This window comes from Lissotriton helveticus, chromosome 5_1, assembly GCF_964261635.1.
Source record: "Lissotriton helveticus chromosome 5_1, aLisHel1.1, whole genome shotgun sequence".
NCBI classification, from domain to species: domain Eukaryota; kingdom Metazoa; phylum Chordata; class Amphibia; order Caudata; family Salamandridae; genus Lissotriton; species Lissotriton helveticus.
In genome coordinates, this window is record NC_136065.1 from 797,196,522 (window position 1) to 797,219,550 (window position 23,029).

The 23,029-nt window shown below is 48.0% G+C and overlaps 1 protein-coding gene across 17 annotated transcripts in view; it reads left to right on the forward strand.

The window, feature by feature from the left end:
• Positions 1 to 23,029, forward strand: part of CCSER2 (coiled-coil serine rich protein 2) — a 556,848-nt gene that overhangs the window by 438,013 nt on the left and 95,806 nt on the right. For all 17 annotated transcript variants that reach the window (XM_078643280.1, XM_078643288.1, XM_078643273.1 and 14 more), the window contains one exon: positions 21,389 to 21,487. In XM_078643280.1, the coding sequence (XP_078499406.1) occupies positions 21,389 to 21,487 (99 nt within the window). The remainder of the gene's footprint in view (positions 1 to 21,388; positions 21,488 to 23,029) is intronic.

Below are 23,029 nucleotides of genomic sequence, written 5' to 3' on the forward strand. Positions count from 1 at the left end.
AAGAACACATTTCTGTGTCAGAAGTCGACTCCGACATGGACAAAGACATCCCACAGGGTCAGCGTACCGTGAGTACCGATCCTACCCTGCCCCAAACTCAACCTCTGCCCAAGAAAAAGGCTCTGGTCCCTCCTCTGCCTTTGGGCCAAGGTCTGCACCGAGACCATGGTTAAAACACCCGCCTTTGGGCCCGGCACTGAAACAAATATTAAAGGCTTACGGCGTGGGATCAAGTCGGCCGCATTCGGGCACCGAGCTGAAACAATCTGCACCGACACCAAAGCACGTTTTGGTAACAATCCCTTTAGTACCGAAATAATCTTCAGATCCAAACACTTTGATGCCGAAAACATTGGCTCCAAAGATATTGGCACCGAAAGAAAAAAACAGCTCCTACTCCATAAAGGAGCATTGGGGTAACGTCCCACCTTCAAACCCGGGCCCGAAACAAAAGGAACTGGTCCTCAATCACAAAATTGGACATATTCACACAAAATTGCCATTAAAACGTAAACCCGAAACAGAGGACGCTTACCACATTCCTCTTAAGAGAAAACATGTTGGTAATAATCCCTCTCCTCCATCCCCTTCTTCCTCACCTAACCCAAATTTGATGACACCCACAAATTCACCACCACCACAATCATCTGACAACCAGGATGATGGGGATAGGATATACATTAAGAGTCCTGATCCATGGGACGATTATAATACAGATCCAAACACAAATAACAATCCAGACTTATACTCTACCAACCCCTCTCCACCTGATGATAATGTAGGGTGCGTAGAGTTAATAAATAGGGCGGCTGAATATCATGGAGTTCAGCTTTATGCTAAAACATGCGGACAACATTTTTAAAGATCCCGTTCATGCAAGAATTCTTACACCAATGGTAGATAAGAAGTATAAATCTGCACCAACTGATCCAGTTTATATCAAGGGTCAATTACCATTAGATTCCCTAGTAGTTTCTAATGCCCATTAACGGGCAAACTCACTTTCCTCGGGGGATGCCCTTCCTCCAGACAAGGAATCTAAACTAATAGATGCCTCTGGAAAAAGAATAGCTGCACAGGCAGCCATACCCAGGCTCTCATAGCTAGATATGACAGAGTGCACTATGATGAATTGGAGCAATTGCTCCAATTTCTACCTGATAAACATAAGGTTAAGAACATGAAAACTAAGACAACCTGCCCTAGACAGACTCTGCACTACCTCGGTTCACTCCTGCCGAGTGAAAACTGTTTTTAGCACAATTTAATAAATCAATCAAAATAACATTTAACAAATGTGCAGTTCGTGCAAAGATGCAGTCAGTTTAATGAACAATTTATGAAAAGACGATTCGTCCAACGGGGTACATTGCTTCTTTTATTCAAAAATGCTGTTGCTTGAACTTCATAAATTTCATGTAGCGTGGATTACAAGCTTGTCAGTGGCAAATCCCAATGCATTTCGGGTGCTGTTTGCACCCTTCTTCAAGGGAAATCTAAAAAACATATAACGAAATCAATACTGATCCTACATATCAATGTAAGGACCTATTAATCGTCCCGGGGGATTTTTTAACATGCGTGGTCCATGTGAGATACAGCTAACAAATTGGAGTGACAGGAAGCTTGTCAGAATCAGAGGTTGAATCATGGCCATGTGAAGTGTAAAGCAAATGTCTAGAGAAGTGAACAGACAGGAAACCGATTCTAAAGTGCTCTGTGACGACACCAAACCAATGTGTGGTTGTTAATATGGGCGGTCTCATCATGCGTGTCCTTTCAAGAACTTAGAAGTCAGCAGTATTTATAAAATACCTGAAACATGTGGCTGAACAAAACTTCCAAGCTTGTGTGCTTGTGTGCTAAATAAAACTCTGATATGTAAGAGTAACAAACTATGAAACCTTGAGAAAGACTTAATTACCATTGATCTAACAATGAAACGTCCTGTGTTTACTCTCACCTATAATGTAATTAACTCTGCTGCAGCCTCAGTCACCCAGAAGAGCCTGCTGATGCAGGTGTAATGTTGCAGGTATTCGCAGGTATTCGCTAAAAACATGGTCCTGTGGCAGACACTTCCTTAGAGAAGATGACGAAGGACACAGACGTTGCAAAATCTATGGGAGCCCTACAGTCCCCATCCAATCGGGGTTCTTTTTGTCACACCTTCTACAGGGGGGGCTCCAAAAGCAGATCTACAGACAACACCTCAACATCATATAGAGGCAACAGTCAGTCACCCTCTTCGAGAGGGTACTTTCGAGGTGGATTTAGAGGCAATAATGACAAGGGAAGAGATAAAGGTTCCACACCCGCACCTCCCCCTCAACAAACAAACAGTGACTTGCCTCCTCTTCCCCCGATCATTCCACACCTGTCGGGGGACGTCTCTCTCAATTCCTCACTGGCTGGCATACAATAACTTCAGACAGATGGGTCCTAGAAATTATCCAATCTGGTTATTGCCTGGAGCTTGCCAACAATCCGCCAAACATTCTTCCACGTTCTCAAAAAAAGTCACCAGAGCATTTGCATTTCCTCAAGCAGGAGGTTCACTCTCTTCTGCAAAAGGGTGCTATAGAGCCTGTACCTTCACAATATTAAGGATCCGGCGTGTACTCCCTATACTTTCTAATACCCAAAAAGGATGGCTCTCTCAGGCCTATAATGGCCCTTAGAGTTAAAACAATATATTAATTCAGATCACTTTCACATGGTGACACCTCAACTAGTTCTCCCACTCCTACAGCAAAGCGACTCTGTCTACTCTAGACTTAAAGGACGCATACTTCCATATACCATTACATCGCGCTCATCGCAAATATCTCAGGTTTGTGGTAGCGGGAGACCATTGCCAGTTCAAAGTGCTTCCATTCGGAGTTACCACTGCTCCCAGAGTATTCACTAAATGCCTGGCAGTAGTCACTGCTCACATGCGAAGACAACATATTCATGTCTTCCCATACTTTGACGATTGGTTCATCAAAGCTAGTTCTTACTCCGTGTCTCCAGTACACTCAACTAACAGTATAGATACTGCACGATCTCAGGTTCACAGTAAATGTGTTGAAGTCCCATCTCCAACACGGAAACATAATTAGGAGCCACTCTCAATATTCAAAAAGCTCTAGCCTGTCCCAATGCAGCCAGAATCTGCAATATTCAGGCTCTAATTTCACAGTTTAATCCCAACCAGTCATTACCAGCTTAAGTATATATGCAACTACTGGGAATGATGGCGTCTTGCATCATAATAGTTCCCTATGCACGACTTCAACTGAGTCCCCTTAGGAATGCTTAGCACGTCAGTGGAATCAGTCACATGGTCAATTGTCAGATCTAATTGTGGTAGACGGCCGCACCCATCGCGTTCTGCAGTGGTGAAATCCACAAAACCTATACAAAGGGCTTCCCTTCATCGACCCAGTTCCACAGACCGTACTATCAGCAGACGCATCGCTCAATGGTTGGGGAGCTCATCTCCTGACTCACACATTCAGGGTTTGTGGAGTCAAAAGCAACTTCATATAAATCATCTAGAGCTGCTAGCAGTATTTCTAGTGCTCCAAGCCTTCCAGACTCATCTTACAGGCAAATCTGTCCTGATACGCACCGACAACATGACAGCCATGTATACAATATAGAAACAGGGGGGGGGGGACACTCCCTCTCCTGCTGTCAAGTCTTGCACAAGCCAATTGGAGGTGGGCCATACATCACAAAATGTATCTCCTGGCAGAACACCTCCCAGGAGTACACAATCAGATTGCAGATCTTCTCAGCAGGCAGAGACAACAGAGTAACAAGTGGGAACTTTACCCTCAAGTTCTCCTTCCATTCTTTCAAATGTGGGATTTTCCACTGATAGATCTCTTCCCAACACACCAAAACGCTAAATGCCCAAACTTTACCTTCAGGTATCCACACCCATTGTCCAAAGGCAATTCACTATGGATGAACTGGTCAGGGATATTTGTCTACACTTTTCCGCCTCTCCCACTCATTCCACTAGTGGTTCCGAAGCTCAGACAAACATCCCTCACACTGATCCTAATAGCTCCCACATGGGCCTGTCAACCTCTGTTCACTACCCTGATGGAGCTCGCAGTAGTTCCCCGTCAAAAAGGCATGCACATCCTGAAGATCTCAACCTTGCACTCTGACACCTGAAATCATAGAGTTTGGCTATCTGAACCTTCCATCAGACTGTATGAATATCATTAGAGAGGCCAGAAGGCCTACTACAAGGGTTTGCTACGCAGCTGAATGGAAGCGCTTTGTTTTATATTGTAATAACAACCATATCAACCCGTTAGATGCTTCCATCTAAAATATCACTTGTTATTTACTACACTTACAGCAGTCAGGATTAGCTTACGCATCTATACACTTACATCTTGCTGCAATAGCTGCATACCTTCAAAATAGACAGCATCTGCCCCTTTCCCAAGTACCAGTTATCAAGGCTTTTATGAAAGGACTCGAGTTATTCCACAATTCTTCCACCTGCTCCAGTGTGGAATTTTAACATTATCCATACCAGACGAATGGGTCCACCCCTTGAGCCATTGCACACATGTGAACTGCAATTTCTCACTTGGAAAGTTGCTTTCCTCATTGCTATTACATCACTAAGGAGAGTGGGTGAGCTTCAGGCACTAACCATAGAGGAACCATTTTGTCAAGTCCACCTAAACAAAGTGGTCCTTCGCACTAACCCCAATTTCCTACCCAAAGTGGTATCTGCCTTTCACATCAATCAATCTGTTCAGTTGCTTGTGTCCTTTCCTCAACCAGATACAGTGACAGAACGAGCTCTGCACACATTAGATGTTAAACGAGCATTATTGTATTACATAGAAAGAACAAAACCATTTCGTAAAACTAAACAGCTCTTTGTGGCTTTTGCTCCTCAGACAAAGGCAATCCTATTTCTAAATCGGGTATTGCCTGGTGGATAGGTAAATTTATTCAAACATGCTATGCAAAAGCAAAGAGGACTTTAAAAATACCCCATAGGGAGCATTCCACCAGCAAACTAGGGGCTACATGGCTTTCTTAGGAAACATCCCCATAGCTGACATCTGTAAAGGTGCAACATGGTCTACACCACAAACATTCAACAAGCATTATTATGTAGATGTGTTAGTGAGACAACAAGCTAATGTAGGCCAAGCAGTCATTGGAAAACTCTTTCAGATAACTGCAACCGCTACAGGTTAGCAACCGTTTTTGGAGAATACTGCTGTATAGTCTATGCAAAGCTTGTGATCTACTGCTCACATGCCTCGAATGGGTAATGTTACTTACCCAGTAAGCTTCTGTTCTTGGCATGTAGAGCTGTAACATGTGTAAGTAACATTATCCTTATGATATGTCTGTAGTTGAAAATGTGCATGCTTGTAACACTACTAAAAAGAAAAAAAAATGCCTACCCTATGGCTGATGTAAAAAAATAACCACTTACCTCTCAGGACCTGCATATGACAGGCACACTGTGAACACCGGCTTAAAGGTGCAGATAATGAAAATGATGAACTAATGTTTGTTTTTATCTGAGACTCATTGTGCCCCACAATTTGAAGTAGAATCTATTAAAGTATACAAGAATGCTTGAATTAATCTCAGCCACCGGTAATCACAGCATCCCAATCCTTAATTATTTTGCCCACCATGCCACCTAAGCTTAGACCCAGCCATATACAAATCAGTTGTGACCCTGCTCCAATGGGAACAGTCCAGCCCAAACTACCGGACGAGGTCCTCTCTGAACCCAGAGCACAAGCAATCCAGGACCGGTTTCACTCTATTTAGGGCTCATCAGCAAGGTATAGCTTGGTTCCAGTGACACAGAGGATGTGGCCCAAAGGCTAGGGCCGTCGATCTTTAATATGGGGAACCGGATTCGAATCTCTGCAATGACGCTCAACATCCTGTGATCCTGTGATTCTGGATAAATCACTCAATCTCCCTATGCCTGACAAAAATGAATATGTCCTTGTGTAACACAACTGGTGCTCATGTAAAGCGCTCTGATACCTGATACTTTCGGGTCAAGTTTGGGCTATATAAAACTCTGGAGAAACAAACAGTGTAGACTGGGACCATGTCTGGGCATACCTGTCTCACTTAGGGTGACTCACTAAAGTAAACAAAAAAATGTTGGATGGAATGCTTGAATGAATCTCTGCCGCGGGTAATCACTTGAGCCTCATCCAAATCAATTGTTATTTTATGTACCACGCCACCTTCAGTTTGGATCCAGCCATATGCAAATCAGTCTTAACTCTGCTCTAATGGAAGCAGTCTAGCCCAGACTGCTGGCCCTTCTTGACCCGGAATGCAAGCAACCCAATTCTGGTTTCATCCTAGTTGGTACTAACCAGCCAGGTATAGCTTGGTTCCGGTGTGAAACTGGTCCTGGGTTGCTTGTGTTCCGGTTCAGGGATGACCCGGCCTGGCAGTTCAAGATCCGGTGGCATGGGTCGCAAAATCACGATGTACTGGTGTGGGTTAAAAATGGACAGGACCACCACTCCATGCTGCAATATCCTTGGGGTGGTTGGGGTGTTGGGGAAGGGCGCAATAAAAATATACCTTGTGCATCAGGATTGTCAAATGCTGATCCGAAATGTATTCAGGTAGGGGGGATGATGGGGTGGGGAGGAAATGAAGGGTAGGGCATAGTCCATTTGAACAGTCTGCATGGCCCATTTGTCTGGCATAATGAATCTCCAGCTGAGGAGAAAATATTGAATCCTGCATACCACTGACCTACCATGAGCATATGAGAACAAACTGAAGAGGGTAGGTAGCCGCTGCATTGGGCGGGGAGGAAATAGGAACTGTTCACCCTCCTGCCCATTGCAGTGTCTGCCGATGCCAACTCTGTGGTCCTGAAAGAACTGGACATGTGCTGAACCACAGGATGGGAAGTCTGAAGTTGCCTACAGGCCAGCCCCCTCAACTAGCCTCTTGATTTCCTAAATTAATCAGGAAACTGTTTCTCTGCAATCAGCAATCCCAAAGAGTATGCAGTAGCTTGACTGTCTTTAACTCTCTCTCGATTTTATTTGCCCAATTAATCTGGACCCATTGAAGGACAGCTGCACATCGCCCAAAAATCCAGTTAGCATAATCCATACATGCCTTCAAAGCATGACAATGGTGCTACGAGCCCAGCCAAGACTTTCAGCAGTATCCAGGCCTAGATGAAGGATGTACTATGCCTCATCCTGTCCTTCACATAAATATGGTCTAAGCCAGGCAAGCTCTAAGGCTCTCCGGGACTGCCAACAAGATATTGCTGGTCATGTCTCAAAAAGCATGTGTGTACCTGCCTAGCAGACCAACCACAGTTATTGCTTAGGAGACAGGTTTGTGAACAAGAACATTCTCTTGCCAAAACTGTCAATACGTTTGTATTTCCTAACTGGAGGAATATTCAAGAAAGAATTGGGAATGACCTTACTAGTAGAGGCCTAGACAACAAAGTTCTTTGATGCAGGTTGTCCAGATCACCAGGCACAGGCCTATGTCAACGAACTAGTGGTTGACTCACAGATGGGCAAGAATAGGGATAAGCTTACTGCCCTCCTGTGCATTCGTGTTTGCATCATTAAAAGGTAGCAAGGGCTCCTAAAACGCCTGACCTGGTTGAAGAATTTGTCAGAAGTTTGTTTTGCCTCAGTAGGGGGCAACTGTAGAACTAGCACCTCAACTGCCCTCCAGAACACCACTGCAAACTAAGCACTTTCTTCCATGGTGAATCACCACCTCAGAAGAGGTATCCAGCCCACTGCTGTTTCATAAATTTAAATGTGAAAGAGACACGTTAGTGATAGATTCCTTACCTTAGAATATCCCCAGGCGTCAGACTGGATCCGGAAAATTTTGAGTAGCAATACCCCTGCGCGCCGGCAGGCGTCGTCCACGGCTTCGCGTCAGTCGTCGGCATCGTTAGCGCCGGAATGACGTTGTCGGAGTACTTAGACGCCGCCCTCGCGCGCTGACGTCAGTTCTTCTTTTTTCCGTGCCAGCTAGTGCAGATCCGGAGAAGCTCTACCCCTAGTCATTTTTTGACTAATCTTTTTGATCATTTTTCTACTCGAGTCTTCGACTCCTACGGTGCCGGTAGGGATGCCCGGGTTCAAACCCTGCTCCAAGTGCAGCCGACTGATGTCGGTTACCGACCCCCATCGCCGGTGTCTTCAATGTCTAGGCCTCGACCACGACGACCGCACCTTCTCCGACTGCCGGGCCCTGACGTCCAAGGCTAGGCGGGAGCGACTGGAGCTTCGGCAGTCGGCCCGCGCAGCACCAGATCCCGGTCCCGCAGGAGGTCGAGGGACCGGTCGCGTGGTCGGAGCCCTCGTAGCTCCGGGAGTCGGCATCGGTCTTCGGGATCCTCCTCAGGTAAGAGGCACGAGAGGTCGGAGAGCATCATCGATCTCCCGACCTACCCCGACGCTCTCACGATGCGGCCGGGGTTTCGGGTGACACCACCCACATGGCTCCGACAGAGTCGCGGACGTCGCCACCTGCCCCACATCTTCCGGTCCCTGGGCACGGTGCGACGCAAGAGAAGGTTGAGCGGTACCTCATGGCCATGAGGTCCCTCCCTCCTCTGCCGGGTTCCGTGGCGCCTCCAGGCCCGACGGTCCCGGCTGGAAGGCCTAGCGGGTCAGGCGCTTCGGCTCCGACGCCGTCTGGTGCTTCAGCGCCGCCGGCGACTTCGGTCCCGGAGCCGCAGGCCCTCGCTGGATCCGGTTCCGGGTCGTCGCCGGTCGACCTCACCTCACCGGCGCAGGCCCTGCGGGTGTCGCCCCCGGCGCCGCCTTCGGGTGCCGCCGTCCCCACTCCTACCCTTGATTCGGTTCCGACACTGGAGCCGCGCCGCTGGGCGCCTCTCTTGACGTCGTATGGCAATTTCTATTTCCACTAACCGGCACCATCTGTTGACCCTGAACTACAGGAGATGGGTGACGAGGGTGATTGGGAGGGGTCTGTGGACCCTCTGGCACAGGAGTGCCAGTCTCAACAGGACTGGACATGTGAGCTTGGGGAGGCCAGTGGAATTGACACTTCACCAGACACTGGATTTGTCTCCCCTCCCACCGTGGCTACGGAGGAGGGGGCTGCCTACAGTGTAGTGTTGACGTGGGCAGCCAAGGCCTTGGGCCGGACGATCCCCGTCGCGGCCGTGAGGACTAACCTCCTCACTGAGGTTCTTAAACTGCAAGCATGCTCCAATGAACCTCTGCTGCCGTTTAATGAGGCCTTGTGTGAAGTTCTTGTGGGCACTTGGTCCAATCCCGCCACAGGTCAGCCTGTGGATAGGAACGTGGCCAGACGCTACCGCCCGGCCCCGGGCGACCCTTGCTTTTTGTCCACCCATCCCACCCCCGAGAGCCTGGTCATCCAGGCCTCCACTTCCCAGACCGCATTCCCGACGGCTCCGCCCGATCGGGAATCCAAGAGGTACGAGCAATTCGGAAAGAAAGTGTTCTCGTCCCTGAGTTTGGGACTGCGGTCAGTCAATACCGCATGCCTCTTGGGCCGCTACACCCACACTCTGTGGGACACGGTCGCGGACGTGCTGCCACAATGCCCGGAGGAGGCCCCGGCTAAACTCGCCCAAGCCCTTGCGGAGGGTCGAGATGCAGCGCAATATTCCATCCGGTGTGGGCTGTATACCACGGACTCACTGGGCAGAGCGATGGCAACGACGGTGGCGGTTCGACGCCACGCCTGGTTGAGGTCCGCCAACTTTTCAGCCGATGTCCAGTCCACACTTCTGGATATGCCGTTTGATGGCCGTTGCCTTTTTGGCGACAAAGCAGACCATGCGCTTGAGCGTTTTAAGGACTCCAGGGCTACAGCCAAGTCCTTGTGCCCCTCGGCCCCACGCCAGCAAACGGGTGCCTTTCGCTCCTTTCGTGGCCAAGGAAGGGGCGCTCTCACACGTGCTGCCAGCCACGCACCGCAGACTGCTACCCAGCGTGGTGGCGGCCGTGGAAACCGCCGTGCCGGCGGTCGGGGACAACGGCGAGGCCAGTCCACACCTTCCCCTGCAGCATCCGCCTCAAAACCCTCCTAGTCCGTGCTTTCAGGCCCATGTGATGCCAGTGAGGGGCAGGGTTCGCCATCACCTCTTCCACTTGCGCACTGTCACGTCGGACAGGTGGGAGCTGCAAATCGTCCGAAGAGGCTACTCCCTCCCCATCGAGACGACCCCTCCAGCCATGCCACCGCAATTCCACCGCGTGTCGGGGGATCACTTGCAACTTCTGCAAGGGGAAGTTACTGTCCTCTTGGCTAAGGGGGCCATCGAGCGAGTTCCTGGGCCAGAAGTAGGGTGTGGTTTTTACTCCCACTACTTTCTGGTACCCAAGAAGGACAAAGGGGGCCTACGCCCTATCTTGGACCTACGGAACGTCAACGGCTTCCTCCGGAAGGAGAAGTTCAAGATGCTGACTTTGGCTCAGGTCTTAGCTGCCCTGGACCACGGAGACTGGATGGTAGCGTTGGACTTGCAGGAAGCTTATTTTCACATCCCCGTCCTGCTGGCCCACCGGCGTTACCTGCGGTTCACGGTAGGCCACAAGCACTTTCAGTTTACCGTGCTCCCCTTCGGCCTTACCAGCGCCCCACGGGTTTTCACAAAGGTGATGGTGGTGGTCGCAGCCCATCTGCGCAGGTTAGGGGTTTCAGTCTTCCCCTAAGTCGACAACTGGTTGTTGAAGGCGGGCTCGCCCCAGACAGTCGTCAGCCACCTCCAGACTACGGCCGACCTCCTGCATCTGCTGGGGTTCACCATCAATGTGCCGAAATCACACATGTGTCCCTCTCAGAAGCTCCTCTTCATCGGAGCGGTTCTAGACTCGGCGCAGTTTCGGGTTTATCCTCCCGACAAGCGTGTTCGGGATATTCAGGCTCTGATTCCGATCTTTCAGCCTTTATCCCGAGTTTCTGTCAGGTTGACACTGCGGCTTTCGGGGCTGATGGCCTCCTGCATCCTTCTGGTGCATCACGGCTGGTGGCGGATGCGGGCTCTGCAGTGGGACCTGAAGTTTCAGTGGGCCCAGCATCAGGGCAACTTGTCCGACCATGTCTTGATCTCGGAGGGCACTGCGAGACAGTTGCAGTGGTGGCTCACGGACCGCGATTGGGTCAGTGGCATATCCATCTCCCTACCCCAACCGGAGCACGTAGTTGTGACGGACGCGTCCCTGCAAGGCTGGGGGGGTCACATGGGAGAGGGGGAGATCAGAGGCCTCTGGTCTCCGGCGGAGTCCCAGCTCCACATCAACCTTCTGGAGCTGCGGGCGATCCGACTTGCACTGAAGGCATTCCTCCCCTCTGTCCGGGGGAGTGTAGTGCAGGTGTTCACGGACAACACCACCGCCATGTGGTACTGCAAAAAACAAGGCTGGGTGGGGTCGTGGACCCAATGCCAGGAGGCTCTGCGTCTCTGGCAGTGGCTGGAACATCAGGGCGTGACCCTGGTGGTTCAACACCTGCCAGGTTCTCTGACTGCCAGGGCGGACGAACTCAGGCGTCGGTGAATGATGGATCACGAATGGCGTCTGAACTCGGACGTGGCGCAAGGTCTCTTTCAGCAGTGGGGAGAGCCCTGGTTAGATCTATTCGCCACAGAAGAGAAAGCGCAATGTCATCAGTTCTGCGCATTGGAGTTTCCAAGGCGGCACTCGCTCGGAGACGCTTTTCGTCGCGAGTGGAGCTGCGGTCTATTGTACGCCTTTCCGCCTATACCACTTCTGCCCAGAGTGCTGAAGAAGATCAGGCGCGACCGGGCCCAGGTTATCCTTGTGGCTCTGGGCTGAGCATGTCTGTCGATCCCCCGATTCGTCTGCCTCTTCAGTAGGGCCTTCTGTCGCAGCAGCAGGGGACGGTCCTCCACCCGAACCTGTCCAGTCTCCACCTCCATGCTTGGGAATTGAGCGGCGACAGTTGAGGCCATTTGACTTGCCTCCTGAAGTCTGTAATGTCATTCTGGCAGCCAGGCGTCCCTCCACAAAGTCGGTATACGCCTGCAGGTGGAACAGATTTGTGGCATGGTGCACAGCAAAGGCTGTAGATCCACTCTCTGCCCCCCTTTCTGAGGTTCTCCTCTTCCTTCTTTCTCTTGCCCAGCAGGGCTCTGCTCTGAGCACTATCAAGGGCTACCTTTCTGCCCTTTCCGCCTTCGTAAGGCTACCTGATCAGCCATCTTTGTTCAAGTCCCCAATTGTAAATAGGTTTTTGAAGGGCATCACACACGTTTCCTCCTGTTCCTTTCGTGATGCCCCAGTGAGACTTGAACCTTGTACTTACTTACCTGATGTGTGCTCCCTTTTAGCCGCTCCATAACTGTCCTGACTGCTTTCCTGGTTGCCATCACCTCTGCCAGGAGAGTGAGTGAGCTCCAGGCTCTTTCTTCCACACCTCCTTTCCTCTCTGTCCATCCGGACAAGGACGAGACCCTCTTTCCTGCCCAAGGTTGTCACGGCCTTCCACATCGGGCAGTCCATCACCTTGCCCACCTTCTTTCCGCCTCCGCATCCCTCGAAAGAGGAAGAGAGGCTCCACCGTCTGGACCCAAAACGTGCACTCTCTTACTATCTAGATCGCACACGCCAGTTCCAGGTGGTTGACCAACTCTTTGTTGGTTACGTGGGTGCTAAGAAGGGACGGGCGGTGCACAAGCGGACCATCTCTCGGTGGATCATCTTGTGCATCCAGGCGTGTTACTCCTTGGCTAAGAAGGAACCCCCTGTTGGGCTGAGGGCTCATTCTACTCGGGCCACGGCGACTACAACTGCCCTGGGCCGAGGAGTGCCCTTGCAGGACATTTTTCAGGCTGCTACGTGGGCCTCGCTGCACACGTTTGCGAGACACTACTGCCTGGACAGCCAAGTCCGGAGGGATGGCTTCTTTGGCCGTTCCGTCCTCCAGGACTTTCTGGTGTGATTATTGGTTCGCAGACCCACCACCGGGGTTGGTATTGCTGGGGTATCTATTCTAAGGTAAGGAATCGATCACTAACGTGTCTCTTTCAGATGCACAAGTTAATACTTGTGTATAGATATCTCTGTAAGAGACATTAGTTAGTGATAGATTCCTTACCGACCCACCCATCCTCCCCGTTCTGTGAACCGATATCTAGGGTTAAGGTCATCCCCTTTCAGGGCCCCAGTTTCATGGCACCAGTGTTGGTTCTATCATGGCTCTGCGTATCTGGCGTGGAAAAGCTGTGTATCAGAACTGACGTCAGGGCGCGAGGGCGCCGTCTAAGTACTCCAATGGCGTCATTTCGGCGCTAACGACGCCGACGACGGACGCGGAGCCACGGACGACGCCTGCTGGCTCGCAGGGCTATTGCTACGCAAAATTTTCCGGATCCAGTCTGACGTCTGGGGATATTCTAAGGTAAGAATCTATCACTAACTAATGTCTCTTACAGATATATCGTTACACAAGTAGTAACTTGTGCGTATAGTGCATCATCAGTATAGAGTGGGGGTGGGGTAAGCCATCTGCTGAAAGCTGCATCACATCAGAGGCATTCGATTCTAGTGAAGTTGCACAATAACTGGTTGCTCTATGGTGATCTTGTAGTGCCCTATCAGACAAGCTTGTGCTTACAGAAGGTTTGTGGTGCAGCATGGGAGTGAGCATTTGTGTTGGTGCAAATGGGCTGGTGTGGAAGTCTCTACTGAAGTCGGTACAGGCCTGTTAAAGGTCATCAGAAGGCGACCGGTAAAGACCGATCACCAGATATACAATTGGAGGCCCTTGTAGCTTCATGGAGCTTGAAGGCACGCCAGAGATATTCTGGATCACACTAAAGGTATGCAGCATGGCTTTCTTGACTGTTGCAATCTGTTGTGGTCGAAGCCTGGCCAGAGAATACAGGGTGTGTCTGGACCAGGTGGCAAATCTACTGTTTCAAAACTGGGGATTTCAAAGGACCGTCAAAATAAACAAAAGATATCCTGCAGTCGACAACTATTAAGACAAAAAAGGGACCGTGCAAATCCATATACTGATAGGCCAAAAATACGCAAAATTTGTACGGATTCCCATCACTCACCGAGCCCGGTGACATGCTTCATCATCTGGGTCTCCTTTGAAGGGCTACAACTCCACCCTAATGATGGAGGAGCCCAAGGATGTTTTTATGAGGTATGGTATGCTGCAGATGTGAGCGAGTATAGAAAACAACAGGTATGGGAAATAAATGCGGTGCAAAAAATAAGTGGTGTGAGTTTAAAATTGAAGCAGAATCCGACTATAATTTTATTCTTGTCGGACCCTGAACAAATATTAAAAACAGTGCAAGGACGGATTTCAACAAATAATCGTCCATTAACAAGAATCGGTCAACATGTTTCAGCACCTATAGGTCAAAAAATAACCAAGTGCTTTCATCAGGACCTCTTGGATATAGAATGCTACTGCAAATAAGTGATGTGATCAAATAAAAGGATACACTGCGAGCTTAACTTCTCACAGATTCCGCTCCTCGCGCCTCTTGGACAAATCTCAAGAGATTGGAGGAAAAACATCACCCCACCTGCCGTTGGGCTGAGAAGCACGCCTGAGGTACCGACGGTTAGAGCGGTGCCTCCTTCTGTCCTGAGCTGTTGCCAGGTGGGGTGAGGTTTTTCCTCCAATCTCTTAAGATTTGTCCGAGAGGCGCGAGGAACGGAATCTGTGAGAAGTTAAGCTCGCAGTGTATCCTTTTATTTGATCACATCACTTATTTGCAGTAGCATTCTATATCCAAGAGGTCCTGATGAAAGCACTAGGTTATTTTTTGACCTATAGGTGCTGAAACATGTTGACCGATTCTTGTTAATGGACGATTATTTGTTGAAATCCGTCCTTGCACTGTTTTTAATATTTGTTCAGGGTCAGACAAGAAAAAAATTATAGTCTGATTCTGCTTCAATTTTAAACTCACACCACGTATTTTTTGCACTGCATTTATTTCCCATACCTGTTGTTTTCTATACTCGCTCACATCTGAAGGATACCATACCTCATAAAAACATCCTTGGGCTCCTCCATCATTAGGGTGGAGTTGTAGCCCTTCAAACGAGACTCAGATGATGAAGCATGTCACCGGGCTCGGTGAGTGATGGGAATCCGTACAAATTTTGCGTATTGTTGGCCTATCAGTATATGGATTTGCACGGTCCCTTTTTTGTCTTAATAGTTGTCGACTGCAGGATATCTTTTGTTTATTTTGACGGTAATTTGGCGCTATATATCCTGTGGAGTCGTTAAGCCTAGGCCTCTGACCCTTTCTTACTGCTCAATGTGCCTCGATTTCAAAGGACTGCAATGTTCATTTTGATACCCTGTCTCTTTCAAGATAGAGGGGTTTCAAGGGGTTCCACTTTATTGTTTTATGTTTTCATTTGAACTTCAACTGAGCGTGAAGAGGATCGTTCGTGGGAAATGCACTGCATCTGAATCCATTACATGGGTAATGTGCGAGACTTTTGCTCCTGCCCTCTACTGTCAGTTGTGCTTCCATTATCTGCCCAGTCAGATTGCTGCCCCTACCCTTCTCACCCCTGCCCTCCTTTGTCCGTCTGTATGCCCTGCCCCTCCCGCCTGCCGACCCAGGTCCAATGTCCTGCCACCTGCCCTACCTGGTCAAGTTGGTATCCCTGCCCCACTTACTCTGAGAGCACTGTGAGAAGTTGCAGTGGCAAACTGGGAAGTTAACTGACACACTGCTACAGGTGGTAATATTACAAGTTTCAGTGTGCATGTCGGGATGTTCTAGTAACATGAATAAGAAATACATTTGAGAACTCATTGAAAATGTATCCTCATTTTAGCTTTCTAGATTACTAACCATTATTTCTATGACAAAATGACCCCCCTATTTTTGTTGATTTCCTAAGGAAATGCTTTAAGTTTTGAATCTATTCAAAATGGCTCCAGGTGTGCCACACGTTTGTTATAATTATCGATGGTTAGCGCTCTAGTTGTTCATTAGTTCAATCTGTGGGAAGCTGCAGTAGAACACTGGGAAAACAGCCAGGCTGTTGCTGGTTTTAGAAGTATTTGTTTTACTCAAAATATCAGACTTTATTCTCACATGGCTGAGGATGATAGTGTCAATTTATAGAATATGTGCTTTCATGTTACCTTCTGGAGGACCTTCAAAACCTCTATGAGAAAATAGTGTTATAAAACAGTTTTCTTTGAAACATGATCTATCAAATCCCAGCAGAGATCCGCATTTTACACTTCGAACAACCACCTTAGAATACACCAAAATTCCTATAATTGGTATGGTACTACCAACAAATGATTCATATTGTGACCAAAATATTTTAGCACCCTTTATGTGCTCCTTTTTGTGACCCTCATAAACTGCAATTCACTACAATGCATTTCAATGGGGACCATGGTGTTGAGTCCTGTAATGGCTGCTACAACGCGTTGTCCATGCTGTGGCCAGCCAATCAAGGGGAGTTCCATATGGGAACCCTGTACATGCCCCTTGGGGTCAGGGTGCGCTCACCCTTTTAGTGTCCTTTCCGGTCTGGATACTGAGCAATGACTACACCACACACAGCTTAATATAACACTTCTTTATTCTTCTGCGTAGAACCGTGAGCACAGCATTCTAAACCTGCATTCACGTTACTAAGCTCTAATGCTTATGTCACAGTGCTACAGAGTCCACCAGGAGTCGCAAGGGTTCCCTTCATTTTTCCTACAAATATATACATAACCATAGCTCTTCAATTAGGCTTTTTGGTGCTTTGATCGCACGTCCCAACTGTGTCTTCAGAAACTGGGAACAGGAAGTAGAAGTGTCCATGACCGGCATTGGTGATGTTTAACCCGCAGCAGTCGAGGTGTTTTCACCTGTCCTTTCAGACCCAATCTCTACATTAAGATCAGTGCCTGAGGTGCGATGAGCCACATGTCGGAAATGCGAGGAACCTTTCGTGTTGGGCTTTCAAGGACGTTGGGCGGTCACCATGTATCCTTTACTGGTCACAACACGAAATGGTTCAGCATCGAAAGGAACATCAGACTTTCGTTTTCTGTGCTGACAAACAAGAACTTTATCTCCTCTATTGAACGTAACCTCTTTTGCACGTTGACGCCTGTCTGCATAGGCCTTCATTTTCCTCCAAGTTTTTTATGCGTGTCTGTTCCTCAGTGGATGTTCTTCTGTTGATCCACTGAGGTAACTTGGTCGTTATTGCTCTCCCGAACATGGTTGCAGGGCATTCACCTGTGGGAGAGTAAGGGGTCAAACCATCTTAACGTCTAACTTTTCTAGAACAGCACGCTGGACAGCTTTCTTAAGAGTACTCATGAAGCGTTCAACAAGGCAATTGGCCTAGGGCCAGAGGTGTGCTCTTCTGATGCTTCACATTAAGATGACTGAGAAAGTCTCATAATTCTTGACTGTTGAAATGTGGGACATCATCAGATTTAAGATGTGCCGTCTAATCTCTCAATGACTTGTTCTTGAGTGATAGATGAGAGATCTTCTATAAAGGAAAAACTGGAATATTCATCAACAATCACCATCAGGTGATGTCTGTTTTCAAGAAAAAGCAATTTGTCTTGGGCAATCGGACATCCTCATTAATGTGTATTTGGACTTTCATAGTCTTGAGTTATTCCAACTCCTGAAACAACAAAAAGAATTCACTTCATATTTCGTGATGAGAAGTCACATAAGCCTGCGAATGCCTGTCCTGAACATCTGTCAGACAGCCATGTGGACTTCGGTACACACCTTCATGAAGCACTACTGCCTCGAAAGTCGTGCCCTTCAAGAGGGGTATTTTGCCTGTTCAGTCTTGTATGACTTTTCGGTCTGAGCCCGTTCAGACCCTTTACCTTGTCAGGTACTCCTCTTGGTATCTATTCACAAGGCGAAGACTCTGAAGTATCCATCATAAGACCAAGTTATTTACTTTTGGTTACTTACCTCCTACCTCCCTGCTCTGTGAATTGGTCTCTTTTTCCATCTGAAAAGGTCCCAATATGGAGATCTGCACACAGTTTGCAGATGGACTCCGCATCTGAGGGTGTGGACAGCCTAGAAAGTAGCTGATATTAGTGCATGAGTGGCGCATATATGCAAATCAATAAGTCACTCTGGAGTGGAACATCAGCGCATAGCAACATGGTGCCACCTACCAGAGTGCACAGGTACTGCTGAAATGTGTCCAGATCTAGTCTGACGACTGGAGTAGTATTCACTGAGAGGAATCTGGATATAGATCGGGTATCCACCAGAAAGATTGTTACAGAAGGGTAAGTAACTTGTTCTTCAACTCCATTCCCTACTTGAACCACCCACTGCACTAGTTTTATTACTACGAGGGTGATCTTTCTATGTGGAGCACTAGGATGGGAGTAACTTTGTAGCAACAAGCACTCTATGAGTAGAGTGACTTAGAGTGAAATGGAAAGCAATAGAATGGGGTGGCATAGAAGTACAATGGCCAAGAGTGGCGTAGAGTGGAATGGAGTGGTGAAATGTTGCATGGAGTCCAGTGTTGTAGAGTGGCGTTGTGTGGCATGCTGTAGAGTGGGTTGGAGTAGAGTGAAGTGGTGTAGCATAGAGTGGAGTGGCAAGAGTTGTGTAGATTAGATTGGATTGGTGGAGTTGAGTGTGATTGTGATAGGGAGTAGAGTGTCATAGAGTAGAGTGGAATGGAGGGCATTAGAGTAGCGTGGGGCAGAGTTTTAGGATTAGAGTGGCATAGGTTGGAGTGGTGTAGAGTGACATAGAGTAGTACAGGTGTGTGTGTGTAAGTAACTAAAGTGTCAATAGCGACTGTAAATAAGATGAAAGTGTTAGACCTGTCAGCCTTTGGGTGGTCTCCCCCTATTTTTTATCTCTTTTTGCCTCACATTTTTTTTCCACCAATTATTTTGTGTGGCCCTAGGTCTCCGGGCGCCTCGCCACTGCTAATCAGTCCTGATGCGCAGGTGCGCCTTTCTAAAATGGTGGAATAGGTGAGCTTCATAAAATGGTCGCCTGTCAGAAATTACCTCAGAGCTCTAGCCCATAGGACAGCATTAGGGGGTTCCAGAACCTTCTGGACCACTCTAGTGACCTGGGCCCAGGTTATATAAGGGAGGGTACTGGGCGGCCATTTTGTCACACTGCTGGGTTGGCTGGAGTGCGGAGTGCGGCGTCAGGGGGGTTGTGTCACAGGCTGAACTGACTGCTCCCAAGGGGCTGCGGTTTGGTCTGAGGGTGCTGGCCTCCTACCTGTTGATCTGGTCCTATCTTAAAGAAGAACAGAGAGAACAACGCCCCAGTGTTTCCACGTGTAAAGCGACTGCTCCTCTTGGTCATCTGGTGAGAGAGACCTTGAACCGGCCCCAGGAACCTAGGAGGGGTGGCACTGGCTGTGTGCTGTTATTTCCCTGCATTACTGCCGCCAGTCTAGTGTCCTGAAAGCGCACCTTATTGCTAGCGCCTCTCTGATTAGCTTTCCCCCCCCCCTCCTGAGCGCTGAAGCGCTGAATCTGTTGGTAGTCGGTCCAACTGCCCCCCCGCCAGTTCCTGAGGGCAGGATAAAAAGCGAGAGGAGACCCACAGGCGGTGGGACCTCCGTTTACAGCGGCGTCACGGCTTCACTACAGGCCCCTACCCCCACCCCAGGCGAAGTGCTGTGAGGCCTGAGCGGGAGGAAGGGGAACATTTATGCTTCAGTTTCCCGACCCGAGGAGGTTAACAGAAGCGCCGGACGGGCGCAAAGGTATCGGGGAAGGCCTGAGTTAGGGTGGTGTTGGTGAAGCTGAGTTCCCCAAAGGGAAGGGGGAACTGCTATGAACGGGGTTCCTAGGAACTGAGCCCCTAAGTCGGTCCTGCCTCCCCCAGGACCCCGTGGCCAGATCCTATAAAGAGAGTGAGTACCTGTCCCCTGGAATTAAGCATATTTGAGCACTTTCTTGAGCAGGAGCTGGGTCAAGACAGCGCACCCCGACTAGGGTACTACTAACGATCTACGGTGTACTTACCTGCTAATTGCCTATTTAACGTGTTTAACTACCTATTTTTTTTAACTACTGCGAGGTAATGCAATGTACTGTTTAATTGATGCAGATCCAATAATGAAATGCCCGAAGTCCTAATTTATTAACTTTTGAAAACTTCAACCCTATTTAATGCAAAAGGATAAAGCATCTATATTTTCTTTTTAACTAAGACGGTGTAGTGTCATTTATGGTGGGTTTGCGCTTGGGTGTTGAAGGGTGTGCTGCGCTACCCTAAGGCCGGTGGTCCCGGATCCAACAGAAAGCAACATAAATAAGAAGGTGTATACCTGTGTTAAAAGTAGAAAAGAACATTGCACTTCCAGGAGTAATATCGAAACACATATATTAAATAAAATAGCGTGTAGCAAACAGACGGGGAAGAGCAAAGATGAAGAAGGACAAATGTATTTGGTCCATGCTCCAGGGAGTAGCTAACACAAGAAATGAAGATAAGCCTTCAGGAGCCAAGCAATCGAAAGATTGCAGATGAGTGACATTGAAAACAACTAATGGTATAATGCAGGCTGCTTGTGAGCTCACTTAATTGTAAACAATACGTATGTGCTATGTAGGGGGACCTAAAAAATACTGACTCAGTGACAGAGGATGGTGAGAAAAGCCAGCCAACAGTAAGTGGTGGCCAGCCAACAGTAAGTTGTGGAGAAGTGTGGCTCACTGGTTAGAGGAGGCAGACCTGGAAGCAGAGGTCAGCCTGGGACCAGGGTTCAATTCCCGGCTCGGCTGGGTCTTGAGTCCTAAAATATCCATGGACTCGACAATTCTCGCTCCGGTGCCTACTCGATTCACGGGTTCACACTCTGCGACTCTGGGCAATAGCTTGCTTAATCTCCACAACGGCCCCTCGCGGCGGGATGCCTGGCTTTCACCTTGCGGATACCCTGCCGGGGTTATCTCACAGGGGAATACCAGGACGGGTTCCCTAAGCAAGCGCTTAGAAACCGCTTGGTGATTTGCGCTATATAAATTCCTGTACATAAGTGACAACCGTCCAAAACATTTTCTTAGCACTATGGGTATCAATTATTCATTTTAGTACAAAAATATATAGAATATTTTGTCCTTTCGGATAAAAAATGTAGCAGAAGTCGAATATAATATCACTTCCTCTCTTTTAGTTTATGTCTATTTATGTACTGCTGGAATGATCTGTGTACTTTATATCTGTTGAATTATAATGCCAGTAGAAGTGTTCTACATGAGCATGTTCTCGGTCTCTGACATTGTTGTTATTTGGAGATTGTCAATGCCTATTTTAGACTAAGCAGGTATGTTCAACATTGGTTAGTGGTCTTAAGTCATGTTTACTTTCTAGGTAAGTAAATGTAACTGCTGCAAAGAAGGTCACCAACCACCAGGAGAGGATCGCTTGCTTTGTGACAAATTTACACAGACACCCTGGAGGAAAAGTTCTGTGAGTAATTTATAGACTATTTTAGCATATACGGTTGTATTCTCTGTTAACTTTGACGTGATTTACTTCTCTCTTCTTTTGATTCTTCCCTAAGTCACTTTGAATTTGAATATTTGTGTTTACCGTTTTTACTTCTGATAACTGAATAACTGAATGTTAAGAGGGCATGTTAAGGTCCTGTCTGCCAGACTGCACAAGCTGTATGTTAGCAAAAAGACCCATTGCCAGCTTTCAGTGGACCTAGGGCCTTCCCATTGCTTACCACTGGTTGGCTGCATTCCTCATTTGCTTGCTTTTTATTTGTCGGCTTGTGTAGACTTCACTTCCTCTTGTGTTTGTCCCTTTGCTGGAGCATGGCCACATTTCTTGTGTCTTTCTACTGCTTTCTTTTGAAACACTAATTTTTGTTTGAGCACTCCACAAGTTTGCATGTGTTTTCCGGCTGTCTTCCTAATGTACTGCTCTTACCCACTCTGCTGCTCTTTGTTTTGACCTCTCCTGTGTGCTTCTCCCATCCATGTTGCTTTCTTACCTGTGTGCTTTCCCCAACAGCTCTGTGTTCTTCTCTCTAGACTATTTACTTCTCTCCTCACTCCATGTTCCTCTGTCTCACCAATGTTGCTTTCTCCCTTCCCTCCGCATTGCTTCCCACTCCCTCCTATTGACTACCCATGCCCCCCTTGTTGCTTCCACGCCCCTGCTCTTCGTGTTGGTTCCCCCATGTATTACTTCCACTCACCAGTGCCTGAGAAAAAGAAAAATACTTGTGCACTATTTGTAATTTTTATTTATCTATACCAGCTTGGATCAGTAAATACAAAAAATTACTGCACGAGAAAGAGTCGAGTGGACGTATTATACCAACTTTTTGGTTTGTTCGTTTACTCTTTAGCTATGCTGCACTACATCAGGGATGATGTACAGCATCGCTATGAACCATTGTAACAGGGGGGACATTTTGGCCTTGGCAGTGCTTGTTGTACTATTGCAATGCACATACATTTAGACACTGCAGTCATTTAGAAGCCAAAACAATTTTAATTGCGGTGTGGGAGTAAGATATCATACAAGTCCATTTTCAATAAGGGGACTGCAGATTAAGAATGGTGAATGACTGCTATGGGAAATAAAATATGAGTATATTTATGAATTCTAAGATTCAGTGCTGGACTATTGTGCCACTAAGCAACTATTAGCACGTATCATTTTCCTTTTGCTTGTCTCCATTATTGTGACAACCTATGAGAAAACCTTGTTAGAGACTTTGGAGATTAACCATCTCATTAAATCTTAAGCAGTTTAATTTAGCCAAGGATGTTGAGGTTCAATCTGTCTCCTCCACAGTGTTTGCTCTGGGTCCAAGGGTTCAATCTGTCTCCTCCACAGTGTTTGCTCTGGGTCCAAGTTTCAAGTCTCAATGTGGGTCTGGCCCTGCTCCATGCAAACTGTGCCACATCCCAGGGGTACCCTAAGCTGCACTGCTGGCCTCTGAACACAGACATTTCTTCTTTAAGGGGTCATTTGCACACCGTTGCTACCTGA